The sequence below is a fragment of the Adiantum capillus-veneris genome, chromosome 18 (genome assembly GCF_014529385.1).
Source record: "Adiantum capillus-veneris isolate H3 chromosome 18, ASM1452938v2, whole genome shotgun sequence".
Classification (NCBI taxonomy): Eukaryota; Viridiplantae; Streptophyta; class Polypodiopsida; order Polypodiales; family Pteridaceae; genus Adiantum; species Adiantum capillus-veneris.
In genome coordinates this window covers 130980648-131004035 of record NC_140948.1, presented here as the reverse complement: position 1 = coordinate 131004035, position 23388 = coordinate 130980648, and the positions used below count along the sequence as shown (strand labels likewise).

The 23388-nt window shown below is 46.3% G+C and overlaps 1 protein-coding gene across 1 annotated transcript in view; it reads right to left on the bottom strand.

Moving 5' to 3' along the window:
- Nucleotides 1-22783, bottom strand: part of LOC147436417 (ribosomal protein L30 family protein) — a 66327-nt gene extending 43544 nt beyond the window's left edge. Inside the window, exon 1 of the mRNA XM_086489326.1 lies at nt 22552-22783. Coding sequence (XP_086345452.1) covers nt 22552-22734 — 183 coding nt within the window. The 5' untranslated portion in view covers nt 22735-22783. The remainder of the gene's footprint in view (nt 1-22551) is intronic.
- Between the last annotated feature and the right edge of the window lie 605 nt (nt 22784-23388).

The window sequence follows — 23388 nt, the reverse complement described above, 5'->3', positions numbered from 1 at the left end:
ATGTCATGACCTGCATACTTCTCAGTGCTCTCTCTCTCCCCTATTCTTTATGGTTATGTCCCTCTAGTGGGCTTTTCAATTGACCAATGTACAGTTGTGTGGGTTCATGCGCGATTGCCGAGGCAAGAGCCTCTTGCACAAGTACTGGATTACCTAGCGGCTAATCCCCTGCAGGTACAGGTGATTCGGAGAGGCTTCATGTGTGAAATCTCGTCCGATTCAAAGGGCAAGTAGCCCTACAGGTGCAGGAGCTCGAGGACTTGCTACGGATGCGACCGGCACGCAAAATGGAGCCCGAAACAGTGAATTACAGCCTGCTGTGTATTTTTGCAGGTTTAGGGTTTTGGCCCTAAACGGACCCTAATACCCCCAGGAGGTTCGGGGACGCAAGGGGACCGCTGTACAGGTGATTTGGCGCATTTTCGGGGCAGAAAACAGAGAATTCAGCGTGCTGCAGATTCTCGCCAGGTTTTGCAAAATGTCCGTATGCGTCGGGAAAGTCATCCAATGCGTGGGAATACTGACTGTGAAGGGTCCTAGTACATTTATGCTACCGAAATCAGGCCAGAACAGTTGAAATTCAGCCAAGATTGTGCGGGGCAGCTTGTAGGGAACCACAGCTTTTATTCCCTCTGTTAAAGAATAAAGAAATACCGAAAGGGGCGCCTAATTTAGGGGCCACTATGGTGTCGGTCTTCTCATACAGGTGCAATCTAGCAGCCTGTATCCCTTTCCCCTTTTGTTGTGTCTTGAAAGTACAGGTAAAGTGGGCGACAAATTAAATGAGTGAAAGCAAATAAGGTTTAAGTCTAAGGTCTACCGCCCTTCTTGAAGTTAACAGGCCGGTTACATGGTTCCATGGCCGGGATTAAATCACTTTTTCCTCAAAAAGTGAGCCTTGGTCAGTTTGGGTTAAAGACACACAGAGAGTTTGGGATGACCTTGAAAACACAGAGAGTTTGAAAGTAGATCGAGTGGATTTATAGGTGAGAAAGGCTACGAGAGTCTTTCTTTGGATACAGGTGAGAAAGGCTACGAGTCTTTCTTTGGATTTACAGGTGGGAAAGGCTACGAGAGTCTTTCTTTGGATACAAGTGAGAAAGGCTACGAGTCTTTCTTTGGATACAGGATGGATGGCAACAAGGAAGAGGGTTCCTCTTCATAGGATAGACAGCCTATTCCAACTGCACATGAAATTGGCGAGAGTTCAGGCCAAGCAGAGAAAGCTTTGCAGGTTGTTACTGCTGTGACCATGTTCAAGCAATTGATGGAGAATCCAAGATTTATGGAGTTCATACAATCTTCATCAATAGCACATCAAGTTCAAGGCAGTTTTGGCATGCCAAGAACAGTGTTTAGGCATATGCAAGGCATGGTGCCCAACCCCATGTATGCAAACATTGGTTTGCACCCAGGATTTCAGGGCACACAAGGTCAGTTTGGGGTGTCATAAGGCAACTTGGGTATGGCTGGTTTTTCAATCCCATCAGTGAATATGACACCTGGACATCAACATGTTACTGGCCAGGGAGTATAGATGGCTTCCAGAGGTGTATCCATTATGCAAACTGTCTCTTTTGACAATTTGGAGTCAATGGATAAGCTAAAGCCATACAAAGAAGATGATCAGTGAGTCCATTGACACATTCAATGGCTTTGATGAGAGGACAAAGGTTTTCTTTTTCCTCGAACAGTTTGACAAAGCATTTGTTGGAAGGAGCATTTAAAGTCAGGAAAGCTGCCACTTTTCTGGAAAAAAAAATGCAAGTCAGTGGTGGAATACACTGTTGTTACAAGGACAGACTCCTTCCACTTGGAATGATTTCATACAGGTACCGAATTAGCTAAAGGCTAATTCAAAACAGGTACAGGATAATTAACAAAATTTCTTGTGAGAAATCTCATGTAAATCAAAGGGCAAGTAGTCCTACTGATGCAGAAGATCAAAGGCTACGAATGGGTACGATTGGCACGCAAAACAGAGCCCGAAAGAAGAAAATACAGCTTGCTGTATTTTTCTGCAGATTTAGGGTTTTGACCCTATTTGATGCCTTTTTGTCCCAAGAGCTTCGGGGAAGCTAGAGGACAGTAATACAAGTGATCTGGAGCATTTTAGGAGCTAAAAACAGAGAATTCAGCGTGCTGAATTTCCAGGACAAGTTTGCAAAAGTGCTCTATTATGCGTGGATAATCACTTGGATATGTGGATTTTTGGTTGTGAAGGTTTCTACTATAGTTATGCTGCCAAAATTGGGTCAAAAAGAGAATTCTCAGCCCAATAAAAGTGACAGCATAAGGGTAGATCACAGGTTAATCTCCAAAGATCAAGATGAAGAGCAGAGAAAGATTGTTTTCGATGCTCAGTATGCAAATCAGTGATATTGCATAAAGGCTGAAATTGCCTGAGAGTTGGAAGATTCACAATGCGTTTCACGTGAGTCTTCTCAGACCCTATGTGGGTGATGTGCCAGAAGATATGCCAGCTCAATATCAGCCGGAAGTCGAGGAACTTAACGAGATCTTGGTTTCGGAACAGATTTTGGCACATAAAGAAAGAAAAGAAAAGGCAAGGTTGCAAGGTGCTGTTTGGTAAAGTTCAAAAGCTATGATATCAAGTGGATAGAAAAAAGTGAACTTGCAGAGTCACTAAAAGTATGGGAACACCTTGGTTTCCAACCTACCTTGACCCCTTGAGATTCAGAGCTACATGGATTGTCAGTGTGACAATGGCTTCTGAAAGAAATGATGTACATGTTACTTACAGTGAGCTCAAATGAAGTGCATGTTACATGAATGTTAGAGCTGTACAGATTGTCAGTTTGGCAATTTCTCTTATGGAATGTCCAAAAGTTTGGTTAGTGCTATAGAAGTAAGTATTTCTTGTCAGTTTGTCAAGGATACAGTAATTGCTTCTATTAAAGGGTACAAGTGTAACTGCATTCTTAAACTGTCGGTTTGGGTATGCTCGAAAGTGTTACTGGATCCAAGGTGTACTAAAAGACAGTGGCAAAATGCGTCGTACCATTTTGTCATTGGAAAGTTAATAACTCAAAGCAATGGCAGAGTGTGACGCTTCCACTATGTCATTGGGACAGGGTTCACACGCAGGCAATACATGTGTCGACGAGGTGTTGAATACACTAGGGTTGACAATGAGCATGTATGTGTCGAAGGTGTTGAATACACCCGAGTGTTGACTGTAAGCATGTACGACATAGGTGCAAACGAAGACGTTTGAGATTTCAAGAGGGGGGTATGTCACCAGCCAGTGGCAATTCCATTTTTGTTTATTTCTCTTTCTTTGGGTAATTTCGTTTGTTTTACCTTTTGAAAACACCCCTCTGGAAATCTAACTGCCCTGCAGTGCGTAGCCAGTGTGGAACTGTTCAGAGAGAGTCCGGGCCTAAGGGCTAAAGAGCACTAAGGTTGGACAAGGACTACGGCTAGCCAAAGTGGGGTCATTGGCCAGCCAAAGCTGAATCCTTTGCTACATAGGCTACATTTCAATTCTGGGTGTGGTTGCAGTGTACAAAGAGGGTCAAATGACCTAGAAGAATGTAATGGAAGAAACTCCTAAATTTTAGGGACTGCTATTTCTGGACGGCAAAATGTCTTCGCGTCATTACGTGCAGTTTGACATGGGGATCATTTTGTTACTCTGTGACCAAGTCAACACAGGCTGCAGGTGATATTTTTAGACCTGAGGGGTCTAAAGCGGGAAAATGCACAAATGAGTGACACTTAACACTCTGAGGCCAGTTTACTACTTAAAGAGAAGGCAAAAACGTGATTTTCAGCTGGGAGCTCGTTTTTGAGTGCTGTCACAGGTGGGAGAGCTTCAATGGAGTGTTGGCTTACCCTCTATGTACAGTGAGGTGCACGATGTCATGACCTGCATACCTCTCAATGCTCTCTCTCTCCCCTATTCTTTATGGTTATGCCCCTCTAGTGGGATTTCAATTGACCAATGTACAGTTGTGTGGGTTCATGCGCGATTGCCGAGGCAAGAGCCTCTTGCACAGGTACTGGATTAGCTAGCGGCTAATCCCCAGCAGGTACAGGTGATTCGGAGAGGTTTCATGTGTGAAATCTCGTCCGATTCAAAGGGCAAGTAGCCCTACAGGTGCAAGAGCTCGAGGACTTGCTACGGATGCGACCAGCACGCAAAACGGAGCCCGAAACAGTGAATTACAGCCTGCTGTGTATTTTTGCAGGTTTAGGGTTTTGGCCCTAAACGGACCCTAATACCCCCAGGAGGTTCGGGGACGCAAGGGGACCGCTGTACAGGTGATCTGACGCATATTCGGGGCAGAAAACAGAGAATTCAGCGTGCTGCAGATTCTCGCCAGGTTTTGCAAAGTGTTCGTATGCGTCAGGAAAGTCATCCAATGCGTGGGAATACTGACCGTGAAGGGTCCTAGTACATTTATGCTACCGAAATCAGGCCAAAACAGTTGAAATTCAGCCAAGATTGTGCGGGGCAGCTTGTAGGGAACCACAGCTTTTATTCCCTCTGTTAAAGAATAAAGAAATACCGAAAGGGGCGCCTAATTTAGGGGCCAGTATGGTGTCGGTCTTCTCATACAGGTCCAATCTAGCAGCCTGTATCCCTTTCCCCTTTTGTTGTGTCTTGAAAGTACAGGTAAAGTGGGCGACAAATTAAATGGGTGAAAGCAAATAAGGTTTAAGTCTTAAGGTCTACCGCCCTTCTTGAAGTTAACAGGCCGGTTACAAAAACTATGTCTCAGTGGCAGAAGTCCCACTAATGACCTGCATCTGGTATCATCTGTAAAGTACCTGGTCTATATCCTAAAGGAGTAAACAGGAAGACCGGATTTGTCGGCAGGCCTTGAGAAAAGGTCTGTGACCCCGAAAATTGCAAAAGCCATGCAACCACCTGCCACGTCACGAACCCATCATGGATGCCCACTCTAATCAGCAAACAACAAACTACCATCCACATTGGCTTCGCATATGAACAAACCCCAAAAATAGTGCCTCAAAGACTCAGGCTCCAGAGAACATCTCTGACAAGTCGGATCATGACCATTGACTGCTAACCAAGTGCCTATAGGCAATCCAGCATGCGCTAGTAACCACATGAAATAACATATCCTACCGCTGATGCGGTCCAGATGCAGGACCAAAATTGTCGCTGGGAAGCTGGTAGGATGCGCTGATCCTGCCACATCTCTGACTGGTGTGGCCGATGAGGTGGATGCCGGTTTCGCAAAAGAAGCCTCCTTTCAAGGGAGACTGTGTATTCAAAAAAGGATAAGAGGGACGTCATCATCGCTTGACGAAGGTCAGTGCCACTCTCCAAGATCCCACTCCAACTGAACAAGGGCTTGCCCCGCCAAATCCATAGTCTCCAGAGTAGAGCCTCCTCAACAATGAAAACAGGGTCACATAAAGAGCCAACCATTCTAACAGGCTGCCAATGTGCAGTCAGCCTCTGATCAGGTGGAACCTCACCCTGAAAGTCCAATCTAATGTGATGTCCATGATGGCCAGTCTCGGTGATGCTCAAGACTAGAGTCCCCTGCTAAGCAACGATTGGATTCCTGCACCCAGCATCCTTGATAAGAAGGTAAAGTAGTTTGTCCCTCGATCGAGGTATGCCAATCGGGTGGAATGGCCTCATCAATCCCATAGGTTGCTCCAATAACCTGTGCTCCAACCAAGGAGGCATTCGACCAACGGCATAAAGAGCTTGTCGGTCCATCATCCCATCTAGCCGAATCAATGTGAGTCCTCACCTAGTTGATGGCCTTCTGCATCTGTCACATAAGCATTCCGTACAAGTGGCTGCCTCACTACCTCCTCGACAGAAGAAGGCAGGTGTCAGATCAAAGAAAGACGAAAGTCATTCCAAATCCGCAGCAAGCAGCACATAAATGGTGACAAATGGGATGTATCTAAGGGTGCATCAATGAAGATGAATCTGATGGTCGAGCGCCAGACACCGGCAGCATCTAGAGATCCAAAACGAGGAGAGAGATGTGACAAAGCATGATGCAAAAATCGTTTCAAAGGCTCTATCCCTAGAAACAATCCTCGTACTATGAGCTTTACAAGCAATGCCTTGCTCTGCATCTCTGAATCAATAATCCCCAATCCTCCCTCTTCTCGAGGCAAAATGATTGTGTCCCAATGAACTCGTGGTCGAGTGTCAGTAGAGCCATCCATGCCACCCCACAAAAAGTTGCATACAAGGCGCCTTAAACGTGCCATGATGCCCGAGTGAAGTGTCATGCAAGATGTGGTGAACGAAGCTGTCACAAGAACAACTTGATTTACCACAAGGGCTTTGCCAGCCAAAGATAAATGCAAGGATGACCAATGGCGAAGTTTCTTCCTGATGGACTATAGCACGGGCACAAACTGCTACTCAACAGACACATCAATCCCGACATGGAAACCCAAAAGTCTGCCCTTTAGGTAGCCAAGTTGAAATTACTCTACTAGAAAGCCAAAAGACTTGTGCTAGTTTATGAGAGCACCACTAGCCATGCAGAAGGAAGCAAGAGCATCCCGTAGATTGTCCAAGGTGGGTGTCATATCGAACAAAGAGCATAGTGTCATCAGCATATTCCTGATCCAACGAGTCTTGCGAATCAATCAACGGCATAGCAAGACCTCTCAACTGTGGGGTCCTGTGGCGCAAGAAGAGAGACATGACCTCCACAAAAAACAGAAAGAAGTAAGCACCCAGGGGGCATCCTTGGCGAACTAAATGAGACAATGGAAAACGGCGTCCAATGTGGCCCCTGATTGTGACAGCGCTGGAAGCAGTACAGTATAATGCAGAACTACCCATGATCCACCATAAGCGAAAACCCATTCGCTGAATAGTGCCCTCCAAGAAATCCCAATCTACTCTGTCATAAGCCTTCTCACCGACAAGCCCACTCGATTGCTTCATAGAAAGTGAAAATGTTATCTAAGATACAACCGTCTTGTACAAAACCTGTCAGCCAAGCATGAATGAGATCGAGCACTAAGGGTTTCAAGCGCATACTGATCATGCGAGCTAAGATCTTATACTCAAAAGACATGAGAGTGATCGGTCTCCACTGTCAAAGGGACAATCCATCTCCGCCTTTTGGTATAAGAGAAATAAGTCTTGAACACATAGAGGCAGGTATCTCTCCTGTGTCAAATATGTGTTGCAAACCTGAAAGCATAACAGGGCTGAGAGCATCCCAAAACTTCAAAAAGAACTGTCTAGTCAAGCCGTCCTCTCCAGGACAGGAGGCACTATCCACGCCAATCACTGTCATGCACCTCCTGCATAGTGAAAGGGGCTAGTAATGTATGACACATAGCCTCTGTAACCACAGGCCGTACATGAGACCAAACCTCTTCTCTAGCACGCATAATATCGTCTGTAAGCTGATCAGCAGTAAACAAATGCTCAAAATAATTTGAAGCTATGTCAAGGACCTCATCAAGAAATGTATGTAATCTGTTTGCAGAATCACGTACAGCTCTAATGGAGGTCCCCTTGGGACGCTCACTCCTATCCGCTTTGGATATCCACGACAAGGAGTTGTTTCCACACTCACTTCGGGACCTTCACGCAGTATCTTCACCCTATATCGACGGAGTAAAGCAGTTTGCTACACTGCTCGTGACTGCATCTTTCCATGGAGGTTTCTTGGCGGTCGGGACACCTCAGACTGTTGCTACACTCATGGAGTATTGTCCTTCAGTGGACATCGCAGCAGACATCTTCATCATTTGCCTCACATCTTCGGCTTCACGCGGTTTGTTCAGCATCAAGTGCTGAGAGAGGGAGTTAGACTTACACCACTCTGCTGCTTCACAGGTCTAGGGCTTGTACGGCTAGTATGATGTCTCCGGGCTAGCCACCCATAGTCTAGGTTGTACCTGGTCCGGCCGCCCACTTTTGTCCGGGCACCCGCATATATTTCCATATATCATTTTTCAGCTGGGTCGTGGGGATTTTTATCAGGCCTTGCCCTACCTCCCCTTGGGCACCTATTTATGGAGCTAGGGGTACCCACTTCCACATCACAAAGAGATCATCTGGTTACTGTGTATTGAGTCTTCTGCTCATGGTAGTCATGGGGGGCTGATCGCCTTCTCTTCACCATCTCTAGTGTTTGTGTCTACTGTCGTTCTCTCTCTCTCCTCTCTCACACTTCCGCACGCGCGCACTCACACCCATCAAGCCTTTGTTTTTTAGCAAACAGAAGGTTTTTGGTGCCAAAAATTGCAGCAAAAGTGGGCTGCAAATTGACCTGCATTTTTGCAACAGGAGGGGAGCGCTCAGCTTTTGGACCCCGGATTTTGCCACCACCTACCCGGCCTTGGCATCCGGTACCTTGCCCGCGAAGTTCCTCTTCAAATCTACAGATTTCAGCCATTACCCTTTGATGTTTTCTTTGTTTTCAGCCCATCTGGGGTAGTGACAGTGATTCACCACCCCTCCCTACACCCTCTGCACCACTCCGGACCCTGCCGGGAGCGTACGAGCACGCTGAAAATCGCTGGACAGCAGCGTTTTCACCACCATCTTTGGTGGACAGACACTTACCACTTGACCTCGACACGTCAGATCACTTGCTTACACAGGAGCATCTACATGGACTTAGAGAGAGGATCTTGGATCTCTTCTTGGACAGGTTCATTGCTTGGATCTACAAACTGGAGTGGGACTTCAGTGCTTTGGACTCTCTTGGAGAGTTTACCCGCAAGATGCGGGAGATCACGCATCATTACGCGACTACATCCGGAGTCACCCGGAGCTTGGCTTGGATGGTAGTGCAATTGCTCTTCTACACTCCTCATCATTTGGATTGCTACCTTCAGAGTTGCTTACACTCACCCTCGGTAACCTTACAGCAAACTTATCCCCCGACCTGGGCAGTAGGCCACTCCTAGCTCATTCGCTTTGAGAGCCACACCGAGTTGTGGTTTGGTGGCGTTGTTGGTGCGGATTATGCTTAGGTTGACACCGGAGGATTGGAGGCAGAAGATACAGGCAAGACGAAGCAGACATCTTAGCCTGGCCTTTCCTCTTCTCAGAGGATCTTCAAGCACAGACTGCGCAGTCTGGCTTCCCTACTTCTACAAGATGATTAAGGTGCAGTCAACTTGGTCTGACCAGACCTCTGCTCAGAGGCCCTTCACAACGCAGACTGTTGAGTCTGGCTTTCCCCTCATCTTGGATCACCCTACCTACTGACAGGAAACCATCCAATGGTGGTCCGTGCGATCTCTCAGTGACTACTGTAGCTTACGGTAGCTTCTACAGTACAAACTGCTTAGTCTGGCTTTCCTTGATTAGGAGGAGTTTATGGTGCAGATTACTACATCTGGCCTTCCTGGAGTTTTACACAGCTTAGCCACCTAGCCACACTGGGTTGCATGTTCATGCATTGACAGGCTTCCGTGCATTCTGATGACCGTTCCTGGGCTTCTCCATGTTCTCCAGACGGTTTGACTACAGACACCATAGATCCTATTGGGCAGAACACTTGCAGGTCTATTGGCACTTCTTTTACGACAAGGAATTGTTTTCACACTCAGTTCGGGACCTGCATGCAGTATCTTCACCATGTATCAGCGGAGTACAGTAGTTTGCTACACTGCTCGTGACGGCATCTTTCCATGGAGGTTTCTTGGCGGTCCGGACACCCCAGACTACTGCTACACTCATGGAGTATTGTCCTTCAGTGGACATTGCAGCAAACATCTTCATCATTTGCCTCACATCTTCAGCTTCATGCGGTTTGTTCAGCATCCGGTGCTGAGAGGGGTGTTAGATTTACACCACTTTGCTGCTTCTGTAAGGTGCAGCGGAAGTGAATGTTGAACTTCGCTCAAGATGAGTGCTCCGAACTGTGCTCAAGGTTCCTTTTACTTACGGAAGGAAGAGCCTTCCGTTCCTTTAGTGAGAGAGTACAATGAACACAAACAAGTGGTGAACACTGTGAATGAAGGTACTAACACTGAGAGATAGAGAGAGAAGAATACGACACCAGAATGTTGTCAAACCCTCCTCCGGAGGCCCCACTCTCTATGGCGAGAGCGGTCTACTATTGATTGCACAAATTTCTACAATGCTTTGGACTTGCCGACGATGTCGACGACGATGAGAGGGGCTGAAATCTAAAAACGCTAATGGCTGAAATCTGCAAATCTTTATCTGCTGAATTCTGACTCTATCTCGATGACGATGTCGATGGCGACGATGCCACGACGACGCGCTAAAAACGCAAATGCTGAAATCTGCGTTTTCCGGGCTGAATCTACAAACTTCGGTGGATCTGACCGTGCGACAAGGATCTACTGCAAGAAGGTGAGATCTGCGAAGTTCCGGACTTCTACTGTGGTGTGTCTATGCTGAAAACTGAAAACGCTGGTGCTATTCTGGGTTCTATCGCAATGGAACTGCAAAACGTTGGTTTGCTATGCTGCTCCAAAAACGTCAGGCTAAATTGGGGGTCTGTTGCAAAAACGCTAGGCTTCTGCTGGTCCTGCTTCGCCGGGGCTGATCTGCAATGCAAAACGCCAAGGCTTCTACTGCTGATGAAAACGCTAGGCTTCTGCTTGGCCAAAACGCTAGGTATGCTATTGGGGAAGGGTCTTGCTGAGAAGGTGCTTGTTGGATGTCTGGTCCCTGTTGAATCTTCACCCAGATGATGCTAGCGCTGGGTTTTCTTATATACTTGGCTATCAAAATTGCCCTACCTAGTTCCCAATAGAAGTCACTTAAAAATAACAAGTGAAAATTGGCTAAAATAGGAAAAATAGGTCTATGCACTGTAAAAATGCTCTTGGTTGGTTCTGATTGTAATCTGATGATCGTAACCAGAGGATATGCATCTACTGTAAGCGTCTGGACATGCACGGTCTGCGAACAGACTCACAAAAGTGCCAAAACACTTCCTAAGCTGACTGAACTGAACCCATGTCATGAAGTAGCTTGTCCACGTATACATAGTTAGATGTGCACGTGACATCCCCTCCTTTTCAAAGTGAGGTACTGGTACCGAACTGTATGGCGTCGAGGGAGATCGCCAACAACGTCTCGAATCCTGGAAAGGACTCTTTGCCGGCCCACTCTAATGCATGGATCATGCAATACTTGAACTTCATAAAGGTCTGCAACGCTTGCTTCTTTGGGCCGCGCCGAAAGCGACACAAAGTCATCTGCGGCTCCTTCAATGCTTCAACTTCGTCTATAGTCATGCATCCACCTTCTTCAAGAATCTCCGAGGCTGAAAATTCTTGAAACCACTTCCAACACAAAACATGAACATACCCATTCCATGCAAAGTGACCGGGAAAATACTATTCCTTCGAAAAAACTGTGCATGTAATGCAGATGAACAAAGTGACGGAGTGCCAAACCGTTCATCAAACACACGCAAACAATCGGGTCGAATCTTGACTTTCTGATCTAAATCAATCAACTGTGGCAAAACACAATGAAAATGTCGATACTTGATGCTCAATCCTTCTTGTGCTCTTTCTGATACGGTGTCATGCCAAGGAAGAGACATGGAATGTGAATTCCTTGGATGCAAACATTTCATCTTTTCATGAATAATCGGCATACATCCGTGCTCATCCATGAGTGAATCGTGTTCAACATGCAATATGTCATGCCTATAAAAAGGGATCACATAAGGACGGTGACTAAAATACAGGAGAGCATCACGAATGAAACACTCGAACAATGCGTGCTGACTAATCATTCGAACACATAATACTTCCGGCGGGGGTTCTTTGAACCTCGACTAGAGAGCCAAGATCGGTTCTTCCTGATTGATCAAATCATCCTGTGGGGGTTCTTTGGACCTCGATTCGAGAGCCAAGATCGGATCTTCGTGATTGATCAAATCTGCAATGAGGTTAGCTTCACTAGAAAAAGTATCAACTAAACCATCATCCTTATGAACAATTACATCATTATCATGCAAAATCATCATGCTGGTGAGAAATCACATCTTGATCATGTAAATCATCATGCTTATCATTATCAAGCAAATCATGTGTATCGTGCTTTGGAATAGAAGAGACTGAGAGAGTCTCCTTCTCCTAATCCTTTGCAATCTGCGCCTGCTGTTGCTAATTGGACTATTTTCTTATTTTTAATGATTAAATCTCTTTTTTAGGATATTTTATGTGCACTAAGAACTGTTAAAAAGATTGTAGCTACAAGAACTGCCATCAGGAACGGACAACTCTGATGTGTCATTTGATGGGTGACGGTAAACATCGCGAAGGAGTTTCCGTACGTTCGGTGGAAAGGGCCGGGTTACGAGTGTCTCTGATGCGTCACATGATGGGTGACGGGTGCATCAGTAAGGGGGCATCCCGTAGGCTAAGGAGGAAATCCGAACTGAGTAAGAAAATACGCATAAGAACGCAAGCACAAGAATAAAGATGGGTTCAATGAAGCTTTTTACGAAAAGCAGGAACAGTCACAGGAGGACAGATGTTTTCCCGCGAGGAGTCTGTGTCTGCATTGCATCTGTGTCGTGCCCTGCACCCGGGGACGCCTGGAATGTGTCCGTGTAGCATTGTTTTCATTGACTAAGTGAGTTTTTAAAGTTTGAACATGTTCACACTTTATTTTATTAAAGTGGCCGGTCACTTTTAAGTGACCGGGCCTTTATTAATAAAATAAAGCAAGTCCTTCAAAAAAAGGCAGCGCTAGAAAAGCTACGCAGGGGGGGGGGGGGCTGAATTTGCGATCTTTCTCTCTCCTCTCTCTAGGAGCGCTGGCTCTGCTTTTTGGGCCTCTATTCCCGCCAAGTGCCAGAGCCTATTAAAGGGCAGCAAGCGTTTCAGTTTTGATACGCCGGGAGCAGCAACAAGAACTAGCGTTGGGATTCTGGAGCACGTGCTGGCGACAGAATTTGCAAGTGATCGTGTGACGACTTAGTACGGAGGTCGATTCTCTGAGCAAGGAGCGACAGGTATAAGATGTTGATACGCATTGAGGATTGTTGCTTTGTGTGGTTTGTTTTGCAGGAATCTCCCGTCGTACGGGAAGGCCCTTCACGGGAAGTACGGCTTCACGCCTAAGTCCCTTACGGGAAAGTACGGCTTCACGCCTAAGTCCCTTATGGGAAAGTACGGCTTCGCGCCTAGGTCCCTTACGGGAAGGAACATCGTTGTGCCCAAGCCCTTTACGGGAAAGCACGACCTTCGGGTCTAAGATTACAGAACGGAGGGGTTTCCTCGGGTTCTCGTGCTTGTATAAGAATTCTCCATGAATAAAAGAATACTCTTAACGGGGGGGGGGGGACCAGCCCATCTTCTGGTCCCCAATACTGTGTCGATCTTCTCCCTTCTCTCATGTTTTCAAAGACTTATAATTTTCAGATTTTCTAAGTGCTCGTGTACGCTCCCGTTTTGTGACAGTGATATCAGAGCTCGGACTCCTCTCTTTCTCTACAAAGAAGGACGATTCCGGGAAGAACGGGAAGAACCATGTCGAGCCAAGGGAGAAGCGTTGAAGAGGAGATTCAACAAGTGCAAGCTCAGCTTGCGGAGTTGCAACAAATCTTACTGTTGCCAGACGTCCAAAAGCTTTTGGGCGGAATGAAGAAAACGAATGGAACTGATGCAGCCAAGCATCCAGACAACACTGTTGGCGTGAGACCACAGGAGGCAAGAGAAGAAGAACGTGCCGAGGTGCACAAAGGATCTACGGATCGGAATGAACTGCCTACTTCAAGGAAAGGCCAGGAAAAAGCGCTCTCTTTGCTAGACGAGAGCAAGGACATCTCTATCTCATCTCCATCTTACTCTCCTGATTATACTTCTACTTCTCGATCATCTCGTCAGAAGAAGGAAGCCGCTACTACTGCCACTACTCTACATCAACCTAAAGATAAACCTCGATTCAAGAAGCATGGTCGCAAGTCTCAACATCGCATGAGAGTCTTCAAATCGGGCGACAAGGACATCAAGTTCGAAACCTACAACGGACGGAGAGACATCTCCAAAGCACTGTCCTTCATCAGACAGTTTGAAGTCGCCTTTACCAATGGGCACTTCACAGAAAAATCCAAATTACGCCATATGGGGATGCACCTCAAGGAAACGGCAAGCAATTGGTGGTTAGCCAAGATTCTGGAAGGTTCTCAGGCCAGAACTTGGGAGAGCTTCAAATCTGAATTTTATGGACAATTTCTTCCGCCTGACTTCGAGCAGGACATACGGAAGGAATGGGACTGGCTTGCCTAGAAGGAACATGAAAGAGTAACGACCTATGTGGACAAGTATTGGTCGGTTCTTCTGAAGGTCACTCCCTTCATGAAGATTGCCGACAAGGAAAAGAAACGAAAGTTCGAAGCGGGTCTCCAACCACAGCTTCGAAAGAGTATGAAGGTGTATCCGCATGATACTCTTCAGAGGATGATGGAGTCAGCAATCTTGCTGAGGATTTGCACTCAACTAGGACGCCCAGAAAGATGGAGCATGGCACTTACCGTGCAAGACAAAGAGGGGTCTACGATGACCAAGGGGGCCAAGGAAGAAAACGTCCTCCACCGAGGGACGATGATCATTCTAAGAAGCCAAAGGGCACTGGCAAGCGAACTAAGTATCTTTCTCCTACTCAACTTCAAATTTTCAGAGAGGAAGGAAGATGCTTCTATTGTGGCAAGAAAGGACATATGAAACCGGATTGCCCGCTAAAGCAGCAACGGCAAGAACAAGCCTCTACGAGGCAAGAGAAAGCAAGGAAGGAACCCGCACCGCCAAGCTTGAACTCAATTCCAGATGTTCAAGGAAACACAGAAACAGAGAAAGGGAAGCGTCAACTTCTGAAGGGCTGGGGGTCTTTGCACAACCAGCGAGTACTGATTCTTAATGATCCAGGATCCACGGATAACTTCATCTCCCTGGATACTGCAGAACGTTTGTGCCTTACACCGGCTCAGCTTGGCACACCAGTTACATCCGGATCGGCATTCGAGGGGTTGACAACCAATGCAACTCCCGTGCAAGGACAGCTCAATCTTTGGATTGGCGAGTACAAGAACCGTGAATCATTTTTGATGGCACCCATCGAGGGATGTGATATCATCTTGGGTATGCCATGGCACTTTCACATGACACCTGTTCCCGATTATGTGGAAAAGACCCTCACTTTTGATCGTGGGGGTAAGAAAATAAAGATTCAAGCTGATGCAGGAGATTGGCAGTTCCCAATTGTAAGCCATATCTCCATTAAGAAAGAAATGAAGAAATGTGTTTCTGCTTACTTGATTTTTGCAAAGGATAAAACTAGTAGAGACTCTCTCTCTAGTCTGGAAATCAAGCGTCTTCAATTTATTGAAAAGTACAAGGATTGTTTCACGGAAACACTTCCTGATGAACTCCCTCCGGTACGTCCGGAAGATCACCGCATAGATCTCATACAGGGTAGCTCGCCTCCCAATCAACCCCCTTATCGGGTGAGTCTTGCTCAGCAAGAGGAAATTTTGAAGCAAGTCAACGAGCTTCTAGAGAAAGAGTTAGTACGGCCAAGTGCTTCACCCTACTGCTCTCCAGTTCTACTGGTGCAGAAGAAAGATGGCACGTTCCGAATGTGCATAGACTATAGGTCTTAAGACAAAATCACAATCAAGAATCGCTTTCCGATCCCTCGGATTGATGATATACTTGATAAGTTGCAAGGTGCAAGTGTCTTTAGTCGCATAGACTTAAAGAGTGGGTATCGTCAGATACGGATTGCCCCTAAGGATGTCCATAAGACTGCTTTCCGCACAACCTTTGGACTATATGAATTTTTGGTAATGCCTTTCGGCTTGACCAATGCTCCTGCGACATTCAATCGCATGATGGACCGCATTTTCAGCCCGTATCGAGCTTTTACGGGAGTATTCTTTGACGACATACTCATCTTCTCTAAGTCAGAAGAGGAACATCGGAAGCACTTGGACTTAGTGTTTCAAGAATTGCGAAAGCATGAGTTGCATGTGAATGCAAAGAAGAGCGAGTTCTTTCTCTCAGAGATACACTATCTCGGCCATATAGTTTCTCACAATCAAGTGAGTATGGATCCTGCCAAGATCCGAGTGGTAGAAGATTGGCCTATTCCCACTACGGTACATGATGTACGTAGCTTCCTGGGATTATGTTCGTATTATCGAAGGTTTGTCCGAAATTTTGCTCATGTAGCAGGACCCCTTCATGATTTGACAAAGAAGAAGATTCCTTTCAAATGGGGATCGAGACAACAAGGAGCTTTTGATCGGCTCAAGTACTTGCTAAGCCATGGACCTATTTTGATAGTGCCTGACTAAAGGAAACCATTTGAGGTTCACTGCGATACTTCACGTGATTGCATCGGAGCAGTGTTAAACCAAGAAGGCCATGCAGTGGCATACGAAAGCAGACGGCTTAAGGATGCAGAGTTGCATGCATCAATCTACGAAAAGGAACTCACGGCTGTGATTCACGCCTTATCCAACTGGAAGCACTATCTTCTAGGAGCGGATTTTGTGATCAAGACTGATCACCAGAGTTTGCGGTATTTTCTTACGCAAAGGAAACTATCTGAAAAGCAGATGAGATGGGCAAACTTTTTGTCAATGTTTCACTTCCAAATCCTTCACACGGCTGGGAGTAAGAATGTAGTCGCAGACGCATTGTCTAGGCGGCCAAGGGTGAACACTATCACTTCGGTGTATCACCAAGAATTAGAGGCACTACCGGATTTATATCCGAATGATCCACTTCTCCACCATTTGGGGAAAGCTATATCGTGGAGAGAATGAGTTTCCCTATTCCATTCGGGACGGCTATCTCTACCACCATCAGGCCATATGTATGGCGGAACCATTAAGAAAGAAGATCATGGATGAAGCACACGCTTCGCCTTATGCAGGTCATCGGGGTATTCTCCCTACAACCTTAGCAATGGAAAGATATTTCTTTTGGCCTAGCCTTAAAGCAGACATTGATAAGTATGTCAGGGAATGCTTGGTTTGCCAAAAAGTGAAGTATGATCGGCATAAGACGCCTGGGTTGCTACAACCTTTGCCTGTGCCTAATGAACCTTGGGAAAGTATTGCCATGGACCTCCCTAGAACTCAGACTGGATATGACGCGATCTGGACCATTGTGGACAGGTTTAGCAAGCAAGCACACTTTATACCAGTCAAGAAAACGATCAAAGCAGATCATATGGCTAGGGTCTTTCTAGCACAGATCTTTAAGCATCATGGAATGCCTAAGTCTATTGTGAGCGATCGAGATCCTCGCATGACAGGAAATTTTTGGTGTGCCTTGATGGATAACCTTGGTACAAAGCTGAATTTTTCATCTGCCTACCATCCTCAAACGGACGGGCAAAGTGAGATAGCCAATTCCACAGTATTGGATATGTTAAAAGCTTATGTGTCAAACCGGCAATCTGACTGGGAGAAATATTTGCCTCTTGTCGAGTATGCGTATAACAATACCATACACTCATCGACGGGGAAAGCACCTTTTGAGATTCTGGTAAGCCTTTGCTTCCACCCATCCTTTTAACTAAGGATAAGATCTTTGCAGCAGATGAATTTGTCCGGGACTTGGACACAGCCTACGGGCAAGTTAGGAGAGCTATTCTCCGCTCTCAGGAAAAGCATAAGAAAGCTGCAGACAAGCACAGAAGGAATCTAGACTTAACAGTTGGACAATTAGTCTTACTCAAGTTTGAGAAGACGACTTAAGAAACAAGCGTCTCATAAGGGGAAAGTGGTAAAACTTTCTACCCGTTATTATGGGCCGTTTAAGATCACTAAGCGAGTGAATGATGTCGCTTTCCGATTAGAGCTACCGCCTAATTGGAAGATCCATAATGCTTTCCATGTCAGTTTACTCCGGCCGTATGTGGGACCGCCTCCGAGCCAGCCTAGCGCTGAGGAACCTCCTGAGGCTGAGGAAACAGAAGAAATACTCCAACCGGAGCAGATAGTAAGTCATCAAGAGCGGTCTCTCAAATCCGGAAAGATAACACGGAAGTATTTGGTTAAGTTTAAGAACTATTCGAACCTAGATGCTCAGTGGATGACGCATGAGGAATTAGCAGCTTATCCTGAGATACTGGAGGTATATGTCCAAGCGCTACAGTTGAGGTCAACTGTTTAGAAGCCAGAGGGATGTTGCTAATTGGACTATTTTCTTATTTTTAATAATTAAATCTCTTTTTTAGGATATTTTATTATGTGCACTAAGAACTGTTAAAACGATTGTAGCTACAGGAACTGCCATCAGGACGGATAACTCTGATGTGTCATTTGATGGGTGACGGTAAACATCGCGAAGGAGTTTCCGTAAGTTTGGTGGAGAGGGCCGGGTTACGAGTGTCTCTGATGCGTCACATGATGGGTGACGGGTGCATCAGTAAGGGGGCATCCCGTAGGCTAAGGAGGAAATCCGAAGTGAGTAAGAAAATACGCGTAAGAACGCAAGCACAAGAATAAAGATGGGTTCAATGAAGCTTTTTACGAAAAGCAGGAACAGTCGCAGGAGGACAGATGTTTTCCCGCGAGGAGTCTGTGTCTGCATTGCATCTGTGTCGTGCCCTGCACCCGGGGACGCCTGGAATGTGTCCGTGTAGCATTGTTTTCATTGACTAAGTGAGTTTTTAAAGTTTGAACATGTTCACACTTTATTTTATTAAAGTGGCCGGTCACTTTTAAGTGACCGGGCCTTTATTAATAAAATAAAGCAAGTCCTTTAAAAAAAGGCAGCGCTAGAAAAGCTACACAGAGGGGGGGGCTGAATTTGCGATCTTTCTCTCTCCTCTCTCTAGGAGCGCTGGCTCTGCTTTTTGGGCCTCTATTCCTGCCAGGTGCCAGAGCCTATAAAAGGGCAGCAAGCGTTCCAGTTTTGATATGCCGGGAGCAGCAACAAGAACTAGCGTTGGGATTCTGGAGCACGTGCTGGCGACAGAATTTGCAAGTGATCGTGTGACGACTTAGTACGGAGGTCGATTCTCTGAGCAAGGAGCAACAAGTATAAGGTGTTGATACGCATTGAGGATTGTTGCTTTGTGTGGTTTGTTTTGCAGGAATCTCCCGTCGTACGGGAAGGCCCTTCACGGGAAGTACGGCTTCACGCCTAAGTCCCTTACTGGAAAGTACGGCTTCACGCCTAAGTCCCTTATGGGAAAGTACGGCTTCGCGCCTAGGTCCCTTACGGCAAGGAACGGCCTTGTGCCCAAGCCCTTTACGGGAAAGCACGACCTTCGGGTCTAAGATTACAGAACGGAGGGGTTTCCTTGGGTTCTCGTGCTTGTATAAGAATTCTCCCTGAATAAAAGAATACTCTTAACGGGGGGGGGGGGACCAACCGATCTTCTGGTCCCCAATACTGTGTCGATCTTCTCCCTTCTCTCATGTTTTCAAAGAATTATAATTTTCAGATTTTCTAAGTGCTCGTGTACGCTCCCGTTTTGTGACACCTGCACACTAGAAAAGAGTTGGAACAACTCTTGCATGTGTTGGGCTCTCTGTTCGGCCACCAAGCGCGTGTGCTCACACTCACGCTCAAAGGCTAACCGGCTTTCTTCGCGCTCGCAAGCCAATTCTGCTTTTCTTTCTTGGTGCTTGCGATCCATTTCTGCACGTATTACTTCGGCTGCCAAGCATGCTTACTCACGCTCACGCTGTATGGCTGCCATTCTTTCTTTGTGTTCTGCCTTTCTTTCTGCTCTTCTTGCTTCGCGTTCTAACTTCCTGTCCATCATCATCTTGTCGAAAGCCTCCATAGGAGTTAGTGCAATCCTCTGCGTAGATGGGGAAGGGGGAGGGTCGGAAAACCCTCCTGGTGGTTAAAACTCTTCTTCGCCACGCTCATGCTCACCACCTCCATGCGATTCACGAGGAACTTGGGTTCTTGTGGTTCTGGGTTCTTGAGGTTCTTGAGGGTCTTGAGTTCTTGAGGGTCTTGAGGTTCTTGGGTTCTTGAGGCTCTGGAGTCTTGAGGTTCTACTTTAGCTTGCAATCTGTGTTAGAAGAATCTTCTCTTACCCAAGCTCTTCTCTTTCCCGTGGGCGCACCCCTTGGCGGCCTTGCGCTCACACCAAGGTTGCTTTTTCCCACCTCATATCGATTGGCCGGCCGCTAAGTGCATGCGCTCTCAATGAGTGAAAAGAGAAACAAGGGGAGGCTGGACAAGCCCTTCTTTTTTGAGTTTCCAGTCACTCTTCAAAAACACGATTAGGAATCGACACGCCCAAGAAGACTTGGGTTATGTAAAACCGCAACAAGCAAAAAAAAAATATGTGGTTCTTTCCTTGAGTGATACAGAACACTGCCAAAGCTCTGATACCAATGTCAAGTGCAGCGGAAGTGAATGTTGAACTTTGCTCAAGATGAGTGCTCCGAACTGTGCTCAAGGTTCCTTTTACTTACGAAAGGGAGAGCCTTCTGTTCCTTTAGTGAGAGAGTGCAATGAGCACAAACAAGTGGTGAACACTGTGAATGAAGGTACTGAGACTGAGAGATAGAGAGAAGAATACGACACCAAAATGTTGTCAAACCCTCCTCCAAAGGCCCCACTCTCTATGGCGAGAGCGGCCTACTAATGATTGCACAAATCTCTACAATGCTTTGGACTTGCCGACGATGAGGACGACGACGAGACGGGCTGAAATCTGCAAATCTTTATCTGCTGAATTCTAACTCTATGTCGATGACGATGTCGATGGCGACGATGCGACGACGACGCGCTGAAAACGCAGATGCTGAAATCTGCGTTTTCTGGGCTAAACTTCGGTGGATCTGACCGTGCGGCGAGGATCTACTGCGGGAAGGTGAGATCTGCGAGGTTCCGGACTTCTACTGCGGTGTGTCTATGCTGAAAACTGAAAACGTTGGTGCTATTCTGGGTTTTGTCGCGAGGGAACTGCAAAACGCTAGTTTGCTATGCTGCTCCAAAAACACCAGGCTGAATTGGGGGTCTGTTGCAAAAACGCTAGGCTTCTGCTGGTCCTGCTGTCTGGGGCTGATCTGCAATGCAAAACGCCAAGGCTTCTGCTATTGATGAAAACGCTAGGCTTCTGCTTGGCAAAAACGCTAGGTATGCTGTTGGGAAAGGGTCTTGCTGAGAAGGTGCTTGTTGGATGTCTGGTCCGTGCTCTCTTCTGCTAGATTATGCTAGCGCTGGGTTTTCTTATATACTTGGCTATCAAAATTGCCCTACCTAGTTCCCAACAAAAGTCACTAAAATAATAAGTGAAAATTGGCTAAAATAGGATAAATAGGTCTATGCACTGTAAAAATGCTCTGATGGGTTCTGACAGTAATCTGATAATCATGCTGTGTGCAACCAGAGGATATGCATCTACTCTTCAGTGTCAGGATATGCATCTACTCTTAAGTGTCTGGATATGTACGGTCTGCGAATAGACTCACAAAAGTGCCAGAACACTTCCTAAGCTAACTGAACTGAACCCGTGTCATGAAGTAGCTTGTCCGCGTACACATAGGGTTAGATGTGCACGTGACAGCTTCACAGGTCTAGGGCATACTTGTACGGCTAGTATGTCTCCGGGCTGGCCATCCATAGTCTAGGTTGTACCTAGTCCGGCCGCCAAGTTTGGGGCCGGCCGCCCACTTTTGTTCGCGCACCCACATATATTTCCATAGATCATTTTTCTGTTGGGTGGTGGGGATTTTTATCAGGCCTTGCCCTACCTCCCCTTGGGAACCTATTTATGGAGCCAAGGGTACCCACTTTCACATCTCTCATCTCATAGAGATCACACATCTGATTGTATTGTGTATTGGTTCAGCGTACGTTAGTGGGGATGTCTTTGTATTTAGTCAATACTATACTTGATGAAGTTGATGGTTATATTGTCTTGTGGGTGACTACCATGGGTCTATACCTTGCACTTTCCTTTCAGGGTGAATCTAGGCTTATCCTAAATTCATCTAGGTATAGTTTTTAGTCGTATAGCGGATATGCAGACTTCACATTGTGAAGTCTTCGTCCAAGTTACGACCAGTTGATATTCTGCTAATTCATTTAGTCTTTTGTGGTGTGTATGTCCTATCAACTACCTCATTTGTGTGCTTATTTTTCAATTTAATGCTTCTTTGGTGCTAGGCTTCATTACGGAGTCTGCCCTTGATCTCCGAAGTCATGACAGAACATTCACATTCTCATCTTGATCCAACTGGACTTCAGCTGTCACAGTAGACCCACACTGGATCATTACAACAATTCAAAAATGGTCTCCCAACACTGTCTGCTTGTGATCTCACACTCAAACACCATGTGACATGGGCTTCTCAACAGCATGCCTGCACTGTTGCTGACTTTTATTGTGCTACCAACTCGAGGATTTAAGCCCTGCCCACAACAAGCCATCCTGAAAATGAAATCTCTAACTCGTTGTCGCATGCATTTAACTCTACCAGCTTTTCTCTCTCTCTCTCTCTCTCTCTCTCTCTCTCTCTCTCTCTCTCTCTCTCTCACACACACACACACACACAGATCTCTCTCACACAACACACACACACACACACACACACACACAGAGAGAGAGAGAGAGACCTGTTTGACCATTCCGCGAATAGTAGGGGTATTCTCCCGGATGACAGTACGGTAACACTTGCGAAGTCCAAGAGCCTCAAGGGTTCGGCGGTGCAATGCAAGAGTACCTGGAAGGCCGCGTACCAGAGTAATGGCCAGTCGAGCGCTCCATGCTATAGGGGCGGCGGCCTTCGCCTTGGCCATCTCTCTCTCTCTCTCTCTCTCACAGGAGTAGAAAGCATGCAAAAATTGTTTTGTATTTATTTTTGGCCTTCATAAGATGGTAGTGCCAATTTTTGGCAGTTGGATCCTCTGTCCGATTATTGCCACGTGTACCATTCTTTTCTTTGTTACGGTAGGTTTTATTTGGGAAGTTCTTGTTGGCGTGTTCATTTCCCGCACAGGGTGCCCATGTGGTATTGCTACAAAGCGGATAGACCAATTTTTGTGAGCCCATGTGGTAAAGCTTGGGTGCATTGAAGGTATGCTTGTTTTATTTACGCTAATGTTCGATGTTGTGTACAAGGATGTAGCTTGCAGGTCTGAGCTTGCAAGTCTGGGTGAAGCTTTCTTTCCACTGGCCGGCAAGCTACAAAGGCTCCACGTTGCTATTTACTTGGGGCCAACACACTACGTAGGTTTTTGAGGAGTGTTGCATTGATGGCAGCCATGAGTGGTGCATTTATGGAAATCTGTGCTATTGACATTTTCTTCACTTGTTGTGTTAGGAGGCATCTAAGGCATCACTTGTTGTAAAGTGCTACAAATGATCCAATTTGTAAGTTTACTCCTTATTGCTTGGTTCTGTGAACCTCCTATTGCCAAATCAATGAGCCTCCTTTTTTTTAGAAGAGTGTT